This window comes from Dipodomys merriami, unplaced genomic scaffold (assembly GCF_024711535.1).
Source record: "Dipodomys merriami isolate MVZ:Mamm:240054 unplaced genomic scaffold, mDipMer1.0.p SCAF_10, whole genome shotgun sequence".
In the NCBI taxonomy this organism is placed as follows: Eukaryota; Metazoa; Chordata; class Mammalia; order Rodentia; family Heteromyidae; genus Dipodomys; species Dipodomys merriami.
Genome location: NW_027202271.1, coordinates 36,975,344 through 36,994,840, shown reverse-complemented (window position 1 = coordinate 36,994,840; position 19,497 = coordinate 36,975,344). Strand labels below are relative to the sequence as shown.

Here is a 19,497-nt window from a genome sequence, read left to right as displayed (position 1 = left end):
TTTATTTTAGTAAATTTAATTACATTTATATTTTTAATCACATGACTGTTTGTAAAGGAACATTTAATTCAAAATATTTTAGATGTTATTTAGTGAAAATGCTTAATTGTAAGTATTAAAATAGAAATTCCTTTTACCCACCCACCCCAAATTATAAGCAGTCACATGACTATAGTGTGTCTTTATTGCCGGGTGTTCAGTCATATAAAAATTATTTTCTCTGACCCTGCAAACTAAGTTTCTTCAATAGGACACAGAAATAGCTACATCTCTAGTCTCATGAACTATTTTTCAGGTCCAGTCAACTGGAAAATAACCCAAGCCTACTCGATTAAATATCCTTTTAGATATGATTACCAGATAATTGTGCAAAAGGACCAAAACTATAACTTTCACAGATTTTGTATTTGCCTTGGTGTACATCTTTCAAATGAATAGTGATATATATCCAGTTAAAGAATTTGCCACTTCAAATTAAGTACATCTCATCTGAAAATAAAATTGTAGTACATTTAATTGCTAAAATATTTTAAATGGTTCATTTGTAAATTCTACATTTATGGAAAAGCATAAAATGTACCAAACAGAAAGGAAAGTCCAAGGAACTCAATAGCTTCAAGGTGGAGAATGACTATCAAGTTACTTTAATTCAAGCTAATGAAATAATTAAAGATGATTTTTTTGGATGTAACCATCAAGAAGATAGATTATGCAATTAAACATTTAATACTTTGAGAAGACTTTTTTTTGTCTATAGCCCACCAAGAGCTAATATTTTCATGCTTCCATACAAGATTTGCATTATTTTTGAGTCAATATAGGTCAATTTTCTATTATTTTTCATGTGTACTTTCTCAGCCAGCCTATGAAATTAGAACAACTTGCTCTCCATAATATGTTCTCAAAGGGCTGAAATATTTAGAAACACTTTCAAAACCTCCCAAGATTCAATTGGCCTGGTTCCTTTTTTGCATTTTAATATATGCTTTGATTACTGCTGCATGCTGAACTATGAATCAAGTTATTACTGAATTCTGTCTATTCTACATAAGTGAAACAAACTAAAACTCATCTTCCAATTTCTTATTTTAAAGGATTAATAGTTTTATAGAAGTTACATCCAGACATAATCATTTTTAATTTATGATGGTGTGACTTTTAAACTCAGACATTTTCTTAATATGCTGGGCAACATACAATGAGCCATATTACAGGCAATTATTAAACAACTCAAATTGAGTCACGGAAACCAACATGGACAGGTTTTGTTCTCTACTCCTCACTAAACTGGCTCACATGAAGCCTTGCAATTCACATTTCAATTGGCAAGTAATTTCTATTTAAACATTTACTTCATAAACAATCTAATTTCAACTAGAAAATTAACAGGATAAAGAAATGAAAAGAACAAGTAAAGTCATGAGGCCTGCTTCAGCACATCCTCTATGTGCCCAAAAATGCTGGGGTCTTCAATAGTAGGAGTCACCTGGAAGGAAATGGAGTGTCAGATGGAAGCTCTTTCATGAACCCTTCTGCTTTCTGTACAATGAAACTACATGTAGTCTGATAGCTCCCCTTACTCTACATCTATGAAAAGATGCAAAATATGGAACTTTGGGCCTTATATTTAAAAGTTATAGGTAGTTTTCTATAGTAAATAAGTGGTTCAATTAGCAAAATTATTGATCATTGAGGGTACTTTTCTGTGGAGTTCCTCATAAGAGGCTTTCTGCAACTTCCCATTATCTTACTATTGCTCATACAAGTATTTCTTATTATTGTCACACTTCCGTTTAGTAGACTTTACTGACAAAAAATTGTATATGTGTGCACAGATAATGTGATTTGAATTAAAAGAACTTATGTGCTTATATCAGTCCAAACTTGTCTAAAATAATTCTCATTCAAATCAGGAAAATGTTTAGCACATATGTCAGAACATATTGAGCATCCATTGCCAGTGAAAATTGTTTGCTTCCTTATTCACTCATAGTCCTTATGTTTCCAATAAAGGAAGATGCACTGTTAATTTAATAGGGTTGAGTTTTCACAAGTATTCTTGAATTTAACTGGCACAACTATTAATAGTAAAAAAAAATGTCTTCACACATATTCCTATAACTAAATTAGATGATTTTAACCACTTTCTCCAAGCTTCATTGTCTATACTACTTCCGTCTTATAGTAAAACATCAAACTGATGGCTCACGCCTGTAATCCTAGCTACTCAGGAGGCTGAGATCTGAGGATCTTGGTTCAAAACCAGCCTTGGCAGGAAAGTCCATGAGACTTTTATCTCTAATTTAACTGCCTAAAAACTGGAAAAGGTGTTATGGCTCCAAGTGGTAGAGCACTATCCTTGAATAGATAATTTCAGAGACAACACTCAGGCCCTGAGTTCAAGCCCAACGACTTAAAAAAAAATCAAGTTAACATGCATTTTTTAGGGTTAAAATTCATGCTTGAGAAACAGCTTCTGATGCAAACATGAACAACACCTGAGAATTCATTATTGAACACACTGGACCATTTACCTTATAGGGTTTGCCATTGACTAGGGCAGATAGAGTGGACCGTGGAATTTTGCCAGATCTGGTTTTAGGTAACTGTTTGACAAACACTGCATTTCGAAAAGCAGCTACAGGACCAATGCTCTGTCTAACATGCTTCACAATTTCTTCCAAAACCTGACCCTCTGTTGCATTTATATCTAGGAAGAAAGTTGAGATAGTAAGTACTGATTATCCCCAGCGAATCATTCAGGTTTCATCACACAGAACCAGGAGGCCTCACCTTTTTTCAACACACAAAGAGCGAAGGGGACGTGCCCTTTCAACGGGTCTTCCTTGCCAACCACAGCACAGTCTTCCACAGTACCATGGGAAAGGACTGACTGTCATAAGAAAAGGGGCTCATTTAGAATACATATGCTTACACACAAATACGGACATGACTTTTAACACAGAGCAAAAGTACATGGCACAGAACCAAAAAGAACAAAACCAAAAAGCAACACATGGCTGCCTGTCTGAAATTTACTACTAATTCACATCATTATACTCAGGTGAATGGTTAGCATCCCCATGATAGTCAGCAAAGGTTGACAGTAATTAAGATAAATTGCTTAGCTTTCCTGGAAAGTAAGGGAATTGTTCCTCCTTCATCTTATTTATTAATGAAGTCAGAGGAAATGTGCATTGAATACTATATACAAACAAAGGACAACATACCTCCTGAAACTGGTGACCTTGTGATGGTTTCGCTTGACCTTTGAGCTAGCGACACAAAGCACACGTTTCATAGGCATCTCTGGATGCTCTAAAGCAAGTTTGTTTGATAGACTATTAGGGAATAATCTTCAGACCATTTCATTCATTGATTGATGCTTCCCATTGAGAAAGAACTTTACAGGACTTGAAAGGGGAGGCTGGACTTAGACAGGAGCCCTTCTATCAGATAACTACCACCAACAGGGATCAGGGTTCAGATTGCCCCCTTGAAGCTCTCAAGCCCTCAGAGCCCAGGGCTGATATCTGCCTTGAATAGCAAGAACCCACAGATTTGAATAAGCACATGAAATATGGATGCTTAAGGCAAAAAAAAAAAAACTTCTGCTGTGATGGGAATTTTAAAAATGCATGTTCAAAAAGTCCTCTTCTGAGAGATTAAATTATTTCAGTGGTTCTAAGGGTCTAATACCCAGAGAACAGTAAAGTAAGTTAATTTCAGAAGTTCACTTGGCAGCCCTTATTTATTCTTCATTCATTCAACAAATGTTATATTATATTTCCTGTGTCACAATTCTAATTCACTAGGCTCAGTAGTGAGCACAAATGGGCAGACTAACTTTTCATGGGGTGATATAGATTAGAAAATAATCATGGGTACTTCATTTTCAACATGAGCTAAACATAAAAGTAGCAAAGGCGCTGAGGAAATAAAGGCATTTATATGCAAGAGACCACCAGAGCAGTTAACTTCACAGAACAACATGAACCTCAAGGAAGTCTTCTCTTACTTAGCAAATTATAACATGATTAATCAAAGGGGAGGAGGTAGAGCAAAAAACTCAGTAGAAGAACTGACACATATTATTCAAACCTGAAATAAGCCAGTATGGATACAAAGCAGAGTAGAGAATTAATGGTAGAAGATAGCATGTACCTGAGCTGAGAAGGAAAAGTATGATGAGTGAATTCTACGTCACCTTCACATTTAGAGTAATTTTAGAGTCACAGCAATAAGAACAGGAAGCAGAGAATTCCCATATACTTCTGACTTCACACACACACGCACACACACACAGCCCCCTATACTAATCTACATCAGAACAATACACTTATTGTAATCAATGAACAAACACTGGATCATCATTACCACGCTGGTCCATAGTTCATAGTTCACATTTGTTGTGTACATTCTGTGGGTTCTGACAATGATGTGTCCATCATCGAGAGACTGTATCATACAGAACCAATTCCCAACTCTAAAACCTGCCCACTCTCTCCTCTCCCCACCCCTCCCACTGCCAACACTGATCTTTTGAAATGACCTTGTATTTTTCAGACTGGCTCCTTTACCTTTAGAGTAGACACTGAACATCACAAACCCTTTGAGTTGTGTGTGTAAAATGAAAAGAGAATTATTTAAGGCGAGTGTTGAAATTTATGCAGGGCAACTCTCTGTGAGGCTACTGTTGAAGGCTAAGGTTACAGTAGAGAGTATAAAAACATTTAACACAATCTTTGATTTTTCCTTCCTTTTCCCCCCTTCCTTTCTTCTTCCTTCCTTCCTTCTTTCCTTTCTCCCTCCCTTCCTCTCTTCCTCTCCTTTCCTCCAATCCCTCTCTCCTACCCTTCTTTCTCCCTATAAAAGTTTTCCTATGTGGTCCTGGCTGACTTCAAACTTTCATTACCCACATGAGTTCTGAGATTATAAAGTATACCAGCACACCTGGTCTAGAGTTTTTATAGAAGTAAAACAGACAAAATGTGATGATAAATTGGATGAGTGGCATGGATAAGCCAGAGTAGTTAAGGATGATTCTGTACTTTTTGGCATAAGCATCTGGTTGAATGAACCAGTTCTATATAGATGCTAATGAAAAATAGAAACAGTTGAGACTACTTATGTGTAAAGTAGTGAGAAAAGAAGTTGATAGTCAAAAGGGACTCAAACATCTAGATCGCCCAGTGAAAAAGAAGCAACTGACAAGCTACACTAAAAACAGACACAGAAATAGGGAGAAAGGAACCAAACAAACAAAACAGAGTTGAGATACAATACTTTTAAGTTACAACCTTCTCATGAGATTTTTTTTGGGGGGGAGGGGTCGGTCATGGGGCTTGAACTCTGGGCCTGGGTGCTGTCCCTCAGCTCTTCAGCTCAAAGCTAATGCTCTGCCACTTGAGCTACAGGGCCACTTCTGCTTTTCTGATGGTTTATTAGAGATAAGAGTCTCATGGACTTTCCTGCCAAGGCTGGCTTTGAACCATGATCCTCAGATCTCAGCCTCCTGAGTAGCTAGGATTACAGGCGTGAGCCACCAGCGCCTGGCTTCATGAGGTATTTTTTAATGAAGCCAAATTAAAAATGAGCTTTATCTTCTCTGAACCCCTAGAACACTCAAGGAACTGCCAAAGTGTTTGGTAAAAAGCCAGTACACTATCTTATATTGCCTATAGACAAACAAACATCAACTCCATACCATATTGAAGAATTGTAGAATAAGCACTTCCACTTCCATTCAGTTGTTAAATAAATTATTTCTGTACTGTTTATTCTGTTAAGTTACTTGCTAACACAAAGAATTTCTTTCCAAACTATCGGTCTAAAAATCATCTGCTAAATGCATACTCGACTATACCATAAAACACAATATTTCCCCATTTGGGTTCTCAAAATTACTATATCTTTCTTGCTTCGAAATTTTCCTTTGATTTTTGTTGTTGTTGTTGTGGATGTTGATATTGTTGTTGTTGTTGTGCAAGTGCTGGGGTTTGAACTCAGTGACTGCTCAAGGCCAGTGTTTTAGTATTTGAGTCAAAGCCTCCCTTTCTGGCTTTTTGGTACTTAACTGGAAATCCAAGGCTCAAGGACTTTCCTGCCAGAGCTTGCTTTGAACTGAGATCCTCAACTCACAACCTAGGATTACAAGAAAAAAATGAATATCTATTTTACCTGGAAATTAGACTTTAATTATATATGTATGCATATTTTACATATATTTAAATACCTATATTTAAACTTTCAGTATTTTGTCACCTACTCAATCAAATTATTTTTATTTTATTTATTTTTTGGCCAGTCCTGGGGCTTGAATTCAGAGCCTGAGCTTATACTTAAGGTTAGCACTCTACTTGAGCCACAGCACCATTTCCAGCTTTTTCTCATTATGTGGTACTGAGGAACCAAACCCTGGGCTTCATGCATGCTAGGCAAGCACTCTACCACTAAGCCACATTCCCAGCCCCCAGTATAATTTTAACTAAATTAAACATCACAATTTCTATTTGTCATCTGTTCACATTGTTATTTCAATTTTTCACTTTTATATCTTTACTGCTAGTACTTTTAGAAGAAGCTGGAACAAGTTGCTTTTTTTTTCATTGGAAGAGCAGCAGGGACTGCTTTAAAATGAGAGATTTCTCATAATATAAAATCAAAGTTTCCTAATTATTAAAAGTTGGTGAGAAACAACATTATTTTTCAGAATTGTGTTATTTCTAAATGGAGTTATTATTACAGTGAATAAAATATTAATCTATCAGTAAAGACAAGTAATAAAGGAAGGAAAGCAACTTTCTATGCTGGCCCCACAAATAATGTTGGCATGTCAGATAATGACTTTAAACAACTTACTCATTTAAAAGAAAAGCATCAAGAAAAAAAAACATCAAAAAGTATCTTGGCAACCTGTGAGGGACAGAAAACAACCAAATGTCCTGCAGGAGGAATGATGAAAAGCCTCCTTTGTACCCTTTATGGGGTATCAGCAAAGAACTGCATTTAAAAGCCTAAGAAAGTATCTGAATGCAGATTGCTGAAACCTTTCATTCTAGCTAGTCAGGAAGCTGAGATCTGGGGATTGTAGTTTAAAGCAAGCCCAGCAAAAACAAACCGTTCAAGTAGGGATAAAGGTGGACCCATTGCTACAATGAGATGTACAAGTCCTTATGTCAAAAACGAACTTTACAACTTTGGTCGGGGGGGAAGAGGAGGAGGATTGGGTGGGGGGGTGGGGGAAGGATGGGAAGAGATGGGAAGGGGAAACAAAGGAAGAAGCTACAAAGCTTGATAAGAAATGTACTCATTATCTTGCCCATGTAATTGTAACCGCTCTATACAGTATTTTCACAATAAAAAATATTCAAAAAACAAAACAAAACAAAACAAAACTTTACAACTTTGGCCGGGTGGGGGTGGGGGGTGGGGAGAGAAGGAGGGAGGGAGGGGGGAGATGAGAAGGGATGGGAAGGGGAAACAAAGGAGGAGGCAACAATGCTGGATAAGAAATGTACTCATTACCTTGCCGCCCATGTAATTGTAACCCCTCTATATGGTATTTTCACAATAAATAAATAACTAAATAAATAAATAAAGCAAGCCCAGCCCTCCCTCCAAAAAAGGAGAATTCCATAAAGATTCTTATTTCCAATTAACCTACAAAGAGCCATAAGTGGAACTGTGGTTCAAGCCATAAAGTACCAGCCAGCCTTGAGTTAAAAAGCTAAAAGAGAGTACTAGCACATGTGCACACACAGACACAGACACACAGACACACGGACACACACACACACACACACACACACACACACACTTTCTCTCACTCAAAACAAACAAAAAACTAAGAAAGTGATACAACCCAACAGGTAATTATCTTACCACAATTGAGTATATATAGGGCATTATGGCATGATAACAGGAATGGTAAATGCCTGGCCATTTTGTATACATTTTAATTCACTTAAAAAGTTTCAAGCCTTCGTTGGACTGAACTAGTGTCTTTTTCTTCAAGTATTTTTTTTAACAATTTTCATTTTAAAAATATAGTTGCAATCAAGTACTCCCACAAGATTCTAGGGTGATTGTGCGTTGGGAGATTTCTCAGTAGAGGGACAAAGAGGGTTGATTTTTCATTTCTTTGGACACTGGAGTATGTCTAGGAAACTGTCTGTGCCATTCATCAATATTCATTATCAGTACATAAGAAATATTTGGCAATTTTATAACTATTTAAATGTGATAGTCATTTAAGGCTAAGTGGAATGGCAAGGGATCTTCGTTGAGTATACAGTTTATGGAAATATATTCAATGCTGAAGAAACCATTCCTAAAATAGCAATCAAAGTCACTAGCTCTGAAAATAAACAGTGACAACCTTCAAAAGAAGACCTTATAGCCCGTGGCTCCTACCTGTAAATCCTAAAGAGGCAGAGATCTTGAAGATCATGTTTGATAAGCCCATGAGACTCCCCACCTCCAAGATAACCAGCAAAAAGCTATGCCAGAGATATGGCTCAAATGGTGGAATTCCAGTAAAGTGAGTAAGTGAACATTCTATAGTCCCTAAATTCAACCCTCAGTACTACCAAAGGGGACATAGGTGTTAACACTGCCCTTGTCTTTACATACATTATTTTGACACCAGATTTTCAAGTTCCCGCCAAAATTAGTGGGTTTATTTAACAATTGAAACTGAAACTGTACATGGAAGAATGAATTCAGAGAGCCCAGTTTGTATTTTATAGATTCTTGTACACTGTGAAGTTCTTCCTATAGCAGCAAAAGAGAATTAAACAAATGTATTGCCTAGGTTCCCATTAGTTTCCTCTTGCAAGACCCAATTTTCATAAGAACTCCTTGAACTTCCACAAAGTTTCCCAAGTGTCTAGCTGCTGCTAGGCTCTCAAATATTAATCAACTGCTAAAATAGATCTCATTACTCAATAGCTACCGAAGGTCTCCACTTGTATTCAGATCTGCAATACTATCCTCTTAAATTTATAAAAAGCTTTACTAGGACTCTGTTTTCCCCTGAAAAGAATAAGAAAAAGACAATAGCTTTCCTGAAATCTTTTACATAGCAATTTTAATCAAATATCTGCCTGATTTAGTTTTATATAGGGTAACAACACTTGTAATATTTTTACTTGAGGAAAACAGAAAAACACTATATATAAAAACAATAGCCAATTAAATGTTTCCCTACAAATAAGTTTTTCAAAGAAGTAAGATCCTCATATCCCATTTCAAAAAGTTTTAAAGAAATTGAGTATCCACCAATGAGAAATCTGGAGACCAAATGGTGAGGTTTGGACATTTTAATAAGAGCTAGTTATAGCATCAGTATAAATATTCAAGGCACATATTAAATATCAATTCTGTAAGTAATTTTCAGAGAAGCTGGAAAAAGCCAAGAAAGATGTCAACTCTGTAAGAGATTCCAAATACAAAGAAGACAAAACTAGACTAATTAATTAGGCTTAATTATCTTGTGTTATATAAGCAATTAGAAACACTTACAAAAATTTGATTCGTATAGAGAGAGCTAAGGCCGGAGAAATGTCCTTCTATATGCTGGAAATAATCCAAGACCCAATGGCAAAATTTCTGTCTCAATGCCATTAACTAGCACATTCTCCCTAATTCCCACTAGCTGCCTATCGTGAGCCTATTTTAACTATCTCACATACAGTGAGAATGTTGTCAGTAGAAATACATAAAAGTGTAACCTGTATTTGAGTAGCTTGACAGTTCTCTTTCTCTTCTAAAAATAAGAGAAAACTAAGAATTTTGGCTGATAATAAGAGCTGTGCAAATGTAATCTTCAAATTTTGATTAGCTGAGTATGCCAGGTATGCAATGCGCATATTGGAGGTAATCTTCTAGAAGCAAGAAATTAAAAACTCAAGCAACCAGAACTACCTTTTGCTAACACACCAAAATAGATGAAGCATAAATTTCTATTTCAGCTTATCACCAAACACAGAGTCATTTCAAAATAAGATGATAGCAAATAAAGGTCACACGTTTTAAAACAAGTTTTAGAAGTTTTATTCTTTTTGCTCAGAGAGGAAGAAGGAAGGAAGGAAGGAAGGAAGGAAGGAAGGAAGGAAGGAAGGAAGGAAGGAAGGAAGGAAGGAAGGAAGGAAGGAAGGAAGGCAGGCAGACAAGGAAAGCAGAGAAAAAAGGCAATACAATAAGAAGTGTTAAGCTCTTCATTTTGGTCTAATGAGATGCATGGCCTTTAAAGGTGACTACTTGTTAATTAGAGGAAGAGGAACTTAATCTTCCACTCTGTCTACTTGGATCCACTTAATTGTGAATCATGAAACTTTAAACTTTCCTTTCATTCAATTGCAGTTTGTTTGTCCCATTCAGGTTAAAGCTATTCTGGAACCCAGTTCTAGAAAAGATGGAGTAACCAAGCCCGGTGCGGTGGTTAATGCCTGTTATTCCAGATATTTGGGAGGTAAAGAACAGGAGGCTCTTAATCCTTATCTCAACTAATAAAATGCTGTGTGTGGGGGATGCCTGTCATCCCAGCTATGCAGGATGGGTAAATAGGGAAGTCATAGCCCAGTCTAGGCAGCACAAAAAGGCTAGAACTTGTTTGAAAAATAAATAAAGCAAAGAGGACTGGGATGACCTGTCTTGCCAGCTTTGCAAGCATGCAGCCCCGATTCAGACCCTAGTACCATCTAAAGAACAAGTAAAAGAAAGATCGAGTAGGCAGTTCCATGTTATCTCTTCTATTAGCTACAATACAAAACATGCTTGACTAAAACATCAGAATAGTCTGTCAAACTATGATAACCCAAGAGACCTCCTTATGAGTTTGGAAGTGAGAGGCTTGTATTTTTGTCATATATATATATATATATATATATATATGTTTAGCCGGGCACCGGTGGCTCACGCCTGTAATCCTACCTACTCAGGAGGCTGAGACCTGAGGATCATGGTTCAAAGCCAGCCTGGGCAGGAGAGTCCATAAGACTCTTATCTCCAATAAACCACTAGAAAACTAGAAGTGGTGCTGTGGCTCAAGTGGTAGAGCACTCACCTTGAGCTGAAGAGCACAGAGACAGCGCCCAAGTCCAGAGTTCAAGCCCCACGACCGACCAAAAAATAAATAAATAAAATAAAATAAATGTATATAGATATGTATATGTATATGTATATATATATATATATATATATATATATATATATATTTGTTTTCTAGGTATCCTAGCTTGGGGGTTACAGAAATGTAAAATATGGAACCTAGTGAGTACAAGCAGGAAAAAATAAACCTGCTTTGTTTCCCTAGAGGCCCTGATAAAGTCTCTGGGGAGGAGCAAACCTTATCTCACCCACCCTGTGGATGGATGCCACCTTCTGTCCAAGAGCTGTAGACTTTCCACACTTCAAACCAAGTGAATGCCAGCACTGCTGAGCCCTTTCCAATCTCCAGGAGGGATCAGCTCACCTGCCCTGCCTGACACCAGGAAGCAGGATCATGTCCTCTCCAGCCATGCTGTATGAGTGAGCTCTGGGCACAGAGCCAGAGAGAGTGAGCCTCCACCCACTACTCAGCAGATCTATAAAGGGAGCATGCTGGGAGTCGGCAGGAAAAGCTGGTAGGTTGGGTTTTGAACAGCTTAAAAGTCATCTGTCATCCCAGCCATATACCTCATCACAGACAACAAATACATCACAAGTTAAAACAACAACAACAACAACAATAAAACCCAACATTTAACCCAACATTTCTTTTTACATTTGGGGAACATACAGCTGGCCCCCATGCTACACAAACAGAGGAACACAGGAGAGATCTTCAACGGTAGAAATTGTTTTCTTCAGCCAAGTCCAGTCTGTGAATGAGCCCATCAAATGCATTCTACATTTCTGATACAGTGTTTTTGGTTTTGTTCTTAGCACTTTCTTTGGGCTCTTCTTTTAAGAATTTCTGTCTCTGCTTAGCTTAGCTTATTTGAACATTACACATTACTTTCTCCCAAAGCCTTATTAGTCAGCTCCCCATTATGTAACAAAATACCAGAAAATTAACTTTTAAAAGGGGAAGAACTTATTATGGGTCACAGTTTACCCTTCAAGAGTATGCTACCTGCTGGACACTGATGGCTCACATCTGTATTCCTAGCAACTAAAGAGGTTGAGATCTGAGGAATGTAGTTTGAAGCCAGCCCAAGCAGGAAAGTCCGAGAGATGCTAATCTCCAATTAATCACAGAAAAAACCAAAAGGTACACTGTGACTCAAGGGCTAGAGTGCTAGCTTTGTGCAAAAGGAGCTCAGGGACAGTGCCCAGGCCCGAGTTCGAGCCCCAGGACTCGCCAAAAAAAAAAAAAAAAAGATGACCTATGACCTTTCACTAGGCACTACCTCTACCACTTCCCAATATTGCTATATATATAGCAGGGGCCCAAGCCTTTAAAGCTTCTTTTTTTTTGAACAAACTATAAACAAACTACAGCTCATGTTCTGTTCATAATGCTATATGCGTTTAGGTCATCTTTCAGTGTCCTCAAAGTGTTACCAGCTGTAGCATTGCTCTCCAAATTGAGTTCTCTTTGAGATTACAAGGGAACTTAACTGTAATGAGCCCTTATGTACATTAAAACAGAAGTTACAGACTGAGCAAAGAGATCCATATCTGTAATTCTATCTAGTCAGAAGTTGAAGATGGGAAGGACAATGACTCAAGACCAGTCCGGGAAGAACATGTGGAAACGTCATCTTAACAACTGTGAAGATAGATGTGATGGCACATGCCTCTCTAATCCCAGGTTTCTCATGAATTTAAACATATACTTACTGTTTAACTAGGCAAACACAAATACACTGCAAATATTTAGCCTAAAAGGATGAAAAGATATTCTCTCTCTCTCTCTTTCTCATACACACACACACACACACACACACACACACACACACACACATACACACACACACAGGAGTCTTTATTTATAAATGCCCAAACTAGTATCAACTCATGAGCTCATTAGGATAGCCACACAATTGTTAAGGGCAAATTTTGATACACATAGTTTGGATGGAACTTAAATAAAATAATCCAATCTCAAAATATTATAATATTGAATTATTTATCCCATCCATATGACATTCTACATTAGAATGTTGGATGGCTAGAAGTTATGAGGAGTTCTTTGGGAATGTTGAAATTTGTTCTGCATCTTGTCTGTGGTAATGGTTACAAGCATGTATAGAAATACAAAGCTCATGTATTTGTACAACTATAACGTGCATTATAAAAATATAATAAAATGAATATATAATACAAATTTAGAACATTAAAAATAAATGATTTTGGTGGGGGAGACTCCTTATAACTAACATTAGAATAAAATTCTCAGGATTTAAGAGTATAATGAACAGTTTAAATACCACATAACTTAGAGTATATGCAAAACTGATCTCAAGCAGCAGGGAATCAAGTAGTTAGACAGGTGCTGGTATCACATGCTTATGATCCTAGCTACAGTACAATCTGAGAAGCACAGTTCAAAGCCAGCTTATTCACATACATCCTCAAGACTTATCTCCAATTAATGTGAATAGCTGGAAGTAGAATCATGGTTGAAATGGGAGAGCACTAGCAATCAGTGAAAAAGTCAATTGCAAGTTCAATGTCTAGAGTTCAAGCCTTGATTCTCTTCTCACTCCCTTAATTCTTCCTCTCCCTCCCTCCCATCCTCCCTCCCTTCCTTTCTCCCTCACTCTCCCCCCTCACACACACACAAAGCTGAAAATCAAATAATGCAAAGCAAACGCACACCCAAGGTCTTCCATAAAAAAGAAATACATGTAAGTGCTTAAAAAGACTACACAGGCAGGAAGAGGGGCATGTGTGAAGAAGGTGAAGACTATGAAAATCAATCTATGCAAGAAAAAGTGACGTGAGAGAGATATCAGTGATCTAGCCGCTGCTTTAAATGAAGAAGGCATTGACTTTCTAGTTTTAAGGATTTAACCTTCGCGTTTCTTCCACTCAGCATTCTTTCTCTACACTACTTAGAGAAGAACAGCAATACTAATCAATTAATCCATATTAACCTCTTCAATTGCCCCTGCAGAAATCCTGTGACCTGCAACATTTATTACATCATCCATACGAGACATAACATAGAGGTAACCTTCTTCATCCATGTAACCAGCATCCATGGTATCGTAGTAGCCCTGAAAATAAGAATAAATGGTGTTTAATTCACATGAACTGTTAAGTAATCTAACTATTTAAATTTAGCAAAATATAAAATGTGACAGAAATGGATTCAGACTGTATGTTGAATTTTGCACAAGGATGCTATGAAACTAAAATAACTTTTGATTTTAAAAACATACTAGAATCCCTTTGCCCCTAAGAGTCAAAGTAAGTTAAACTATTCTTATAGATTTTCAACTTAAGAGTTTGAACTTTGAGTTGCAAAGTTTATGAACTCAATTACTTTTTTAAATGGAAAAGTAGTAGTTTAATATTTCCAATTCACTTTGGTATTGCAAAGTAACTTTTCAAAAAATTCTTCTCTAATTGTATTAATTTTTAAAGCTTTAAAGATCCCTATGAATAATTACAGCATAGATCACTTGTTTTTTTAACATGGATTGAGATTTATTTTACGAATCAGTAAAATGTAGTAGCATTTAATTCTTTATTTAATTTTTAACCAGCACAAACAGTAGCACATCTTTGCTTATGTAGAAATCAACAACAGAATGAAGAAGTAAGGTATAGAAAGAAAAATATGTTGTCTTCCCTAATGCTTTGTAGCTATTTTGATGTCAACACTACAAACATGTTTGCTGCAAACCTGTTGAAGTGGCAAGTTCATTCATTCTGAAAATCATTGTGCTCATATACCAAAAGAGCTCAAGACCTTGTCTTACAGACTCTTATGAGGCCTATATGAAATAGTGTATATACAGTAGAAGGACACAGACACATCATAAACTCTTGAGAATTGTCACTGTTATGGCAATACTACTGTTATTACTGTTAGACTGGCCACCTAGTATAGAATTAAGAGTGTGAACTCTGAAGCTAAACTATATTGGAACAGCCCCAACCTGTCTAACCTGTGTGAACTCCAGGGTAAGTCAATCAACACTTCCCTGCTTTTATTAAACCCTCAAATAAGAGGATCAGGGTCAAATAACAAAGTGCACTGTAGTCACTTCATGTAGTTTAGTCATATCTTGGAACTTTGAGGGAGGTTTCAATGTGAAACATATTCAGGCTAAAGCCCCATGCACGTTATTTATTGTTATCAGGTTATAATGAATCATTATCAGTACCTGAAAATTTCACTGTTGTCCTTCAGGTAGATAGACTGGGCTGGCTGCAGTCAACTAGACTGACAAATCTTCCTGCCACAGTCCATCAGGGTCATGTTTAATCTTGGCTATTGAGGTCATTCAACTCTGAGATTCTCATTCCAAAGGAAGCTATTTTTAACCCTTGTCATTTATCCAGTTGATTAGTCTATCTGTCTTTTACTCACAAGTAATCAAGATAGAATACTAAGTACTTGGACTCACTGTTTTTTTTTTTTTTTATGAAATTCTAATCATTCATCCTGGTCACCTCATGCATAATTAGGGCAGGATATGTAACTCTCAGGGAAAAAAGAGAAGGAAAACTTTAGCAGAGAGATAATGGTCTGATTCTGTCCTGTGTTACCAATGAAATGCTGTTACAAGCAGAGGACATTTCGTCTTGATAAGGAGCAGCAGAAAAATGACAGACTAGGGAGGAGAAGGACAATGTTTGTTATGCAGACTACTGGGGAGAAGACTGGGCTTTGAAAATATGCTCTGTAAACATTTATTCAATTGTTTATTTATTCGTTCATTTGTTTGTTTATTTTGTTTGATTTATTTTTGTGCCAGTCCTGGGGCTTGAATTCAGGACATGTACTCTGTCCCTGAGCCTTCCTATGTTCAAGGCTTGTGCTCTACCAGTTGGGACACAGCACCACTTCTGGCTTTATCTGAGTAGTTTATTGGAGATAAGTATCTCACAGACATTCTTGCCCAGGCTGGTTTCAAACCAGGATCCTCAGATCTCATCCTCCAGAGTAACTAGGATTACAGGTGTGAGACACCAGCACCAGCAGAACATACATCTTCCTGACAAATGGAATGGGATTGCTGGTGTAGCAGCCTATAGAAGATGCCAAAGGACCATAATGACATCATACAGTTCAGACTAGTTGTTTCTAGTCTATAAAGAGGAATCTAGTGGAAGAAATAATATGGAAAGTCAAAACAGGTTTTTTGATAACAAAAAAAATTTGCTATACCCAAGGTATAGAATCAGGCCCAGATGTCCATTAATGGGTGAATCAAGAAAATGTAGTATACATACAAAATGGAATTTTGATCATCTGTTAGAAAAAATAATATTGTACGATTTGTAAAGAAATGGAAAGACCTGGAAAATTTATGTAAAGTGAAGTAAGTCAGGCCTGGAGAAACAATGGTTGCATGTTTTTCCTATAGATGGATGCAAGAATTAGTTTATAAACTAATAAATAAATACATTAGGAGGTATTTAAGTGTATGTAAATTATTAATGGAAATATGGTAGATTCGAGGGAAAACCCAAAATTCCTTAGAAAGGTAAAGTCAAAGTTCAAAAAAATGAACACCAGGAAATGGGTATTTGAAAGGTGTGATGTAGGGTTATAGGGAAAGGGGCAGAGGAGAATGCAGCCAATAATTCAATCTCTATCTTACAAAATTAGGAAAAGTGAGGGAGGGGTGTTTGGAGGGATGTATGAGAAGATTGAAAGGAGTGACATTGATCAGGATGCATTGTATTCATAAAATACTTTGTTAAATGACAACTCCTTTGTACAACTACTTAAGGATAATAAAAATATGTTTTCAATTCCTGGTTTCATGAAAGCTTAGGAGAAATTATAAGAGAAACAGTGATTTCTGTGTTCAGAGACTGATAACCCTTTCAAAAATGACTTACTAAGAAAATTGTGATTTTGGTCATTCTTCTCCTTAAGAGCTGGAAATTTGTCCATACAATCTTTTAAAAGTTGCTATTGATCTATAATTCTAGAATCAAGTTGATCAATTGGGTAGGTGAAAATATAGAGAAGTATTTCTGAGAAGATTGAAAAATATATTAAAAGTTCTTACAGGAAATTTTTCAAAGTATAAATGCTTGAATGCTTCCTGATTCTTCCAGAGTCCTGAAAAGGCTCCAGGTGGCAAAGGCAACCTTATACAAAACAACAGAGCAGTTAAAATTACTAGGAAAGTAATCTTAAAGAAGGCTGATTGCAATCATTATTTTTCACCATGATGGATAATTACAATTGAAATCCCTCATTGAAATACGCGGGACCCACCATATCAAATGGAGACTGAAGAATTTGTCCACATCAAAGCATAGTTACTTACTAAAGAACAACTGTAGTTTTGGACAAGTGCATAGGAAGCAAACACATATGGCACTGAAGTACTAACAATCACCACTATTTCAAAAAGAAGCAGAACAGTTTTAAAACTGAACAAAATGTATCAGTACATTACTTTTAAGAGAATTACTTCCATCTGAGGAAAATAAATTCATTTTCAAAAGTACCAACTGTCACCTTTGCCTGTTTTGCCTGTTTGTGTAATGGAATTCTTCTAATTATGCCTCCCAAGTACAATGTGATCCTCACGATCAATGTGCCTCCCTCCCTGGAGAACTTTCTCAGCTCTGGAATTTTTTTTTTTTTTTTTTGCCAATCCTGGGGCTTGAACTCAAGGCCTGGGCACTGTCCCTGAGCTTCTTTTGCTCAAGGCTAGCACTCTGCCACTTGAGCCACAGCGCCACTTCCTGCTTTTTCTGTTTACTTGACACTGAGGAATCTCACTTTTTCATTGTGTATTTTCTCATTCTTGTCAATACGCAGAAACTTTGAGCATATAGAGTATAAGGTACAATATCTCCTCTCCTTTCCTCTCCTCTTCTCTCCTGTCTTCTCCTCTCCTCTTCTCCCTTCCTCTCTCCCCTTCCTTCTCCTCCCTTCCCCTCCTCTCCTCTCCTCTCTTCTCATCTTTCCCTCTCCTCTCTCCTCTCCTCTCCTCTCCTCTTTCTTTCTTTCTCTTTCCTTCTTTCTCTCTCTCTCTCTCTCTCTCTCTCTCTCTCTCTCTCTCTCTCTCTCTCTCTCTCTCTCTCTCTCTCTCTCTCTCTCTCTCTCTCTCTCTCCCCCTCTCTGTTTTCTCTAATACTATAGCTTAAATGATATCTACCACTTCTGCCACATCTTCAGTTTTTCTGTTTACATTTTTTTTAATAGAATGTCTTTGCTGGGCATGGCTTGGACCCTGATTTTCTTCTCTTTCTTGTGCCTAGCTAGAATTCTAGGTGTGTCCCACCACACACTTGCACACACACACACACACACACACACACACACACACACACACACACACATACACACACACACAGATATACACACACATATTGGAACCAGTTTTCTCATATACTTCCTTCTTTCTGCATAGCTTCCTTTCTTCTGCATAGCTAGAGCTTTATCTCACCTATCTACCTTATATTTAGATTTATGTTACCAAATTAATGAATTCTCCCCTTGGTTCTCCTATAGGAAATACATAGTAACAAAGATTGTCTTCTAGATATAGAAAATTTTTAGATAATGTGTAATTTGTCTTATTTATTTATTTATTTTTGTTTGTTTTGAAACACTCTCTCTTCCACGATGTCTTGGATCTTGTGGATCCTTCTGCCTCAGCCTCTCAAAATCTGGGATTTCAAATGAGAACTACTACAGCTGGCTCATAGTTTGGAAATAGATTACTATAAAGCTTGAGGATTTAAAAAAAAAAAAAACCTTCCATAGTCATTCCAAAAAAAAGGATTCAGTGCAGTGGTGACCTTAGAGTTTTGAGGCTGAGAAAAGTGGACATGGCACAGAAATGATTATTGTCCTCTGTCATAGACTCACATGTGTCCTCCTTGAAAACAATGTCTTTTGTTCTGATAGGATGAGAGGGGAAACAAGATGGTCAGATGACCACCTCACCAAACTCTGCTCTCACATCTGTCCAACAGAACATGCTTCCAGTGCCTTTGTGGCTATTCCCCATAGGTTTCAGCCTTCCGCTAGTAATCCTAGCAAGTTGCTTTATTTACCCTTGCTAGATCCTTTATCTCTGCTTTTGTCTTTTGAGACAGAGTAAACAAGATCCATCAGCCTTTCTGAACTGCATATAACTGTATGCAATGCATATTCATGAAGGCATTTTGTAATCGGTAAAAACAAACAACAGCAAAAACAAATGCTACAAGCTTGCTATTGCTGTTGCTGATATTACCATCATTGTTCATCAAATCTGTTTGAAAAAGTGATCTCATGTGGATCATCCTCTCAGGTTCTTTTCTCTATTATGGTAATCCTTTCCAATGACTATATAAATAATTGTATGCCATCAATTT

The 19,497-nt window shown here is 37.0% G+C and overlaps 1 protein-coding gene across 1 annotated transcript in view; it reads right to left on the bottom strand.

Moving 5' to 3' along the window:
• Positions 1-19,497, bottom strand: part of Acss3 (acyl-CoA synthetase short chain family member 3) — a 136,534-nt gene continuing 117,037 nt past the window's right edge. The window contains exons 12-16 of the mRNA XM_069989281.1: positions 17,187-17,268; positions 14,088-14,210; positions 2,794-2,893; positions 2,535-2,710; positions 1-1,486 (exon numbers count right to left, since the gene is read on the bottom strand). Coding sequence (XP_069845382.1) covers positions 1,418-1,486; positions 2,535-2,710; positions 2,794-2,893; positions 14,088-14,210; positions 17,187-17,268 — 550 coding nt within the window. The 3' untranslated portion in view covers positions 1-1,417. The remainder of the gene's footprint in view (positions 1,487-2,534; positions 2,711-2,793; positions 2,894-14,087; positions 14,211-17,186; positions 17,269-19,497) is intronic.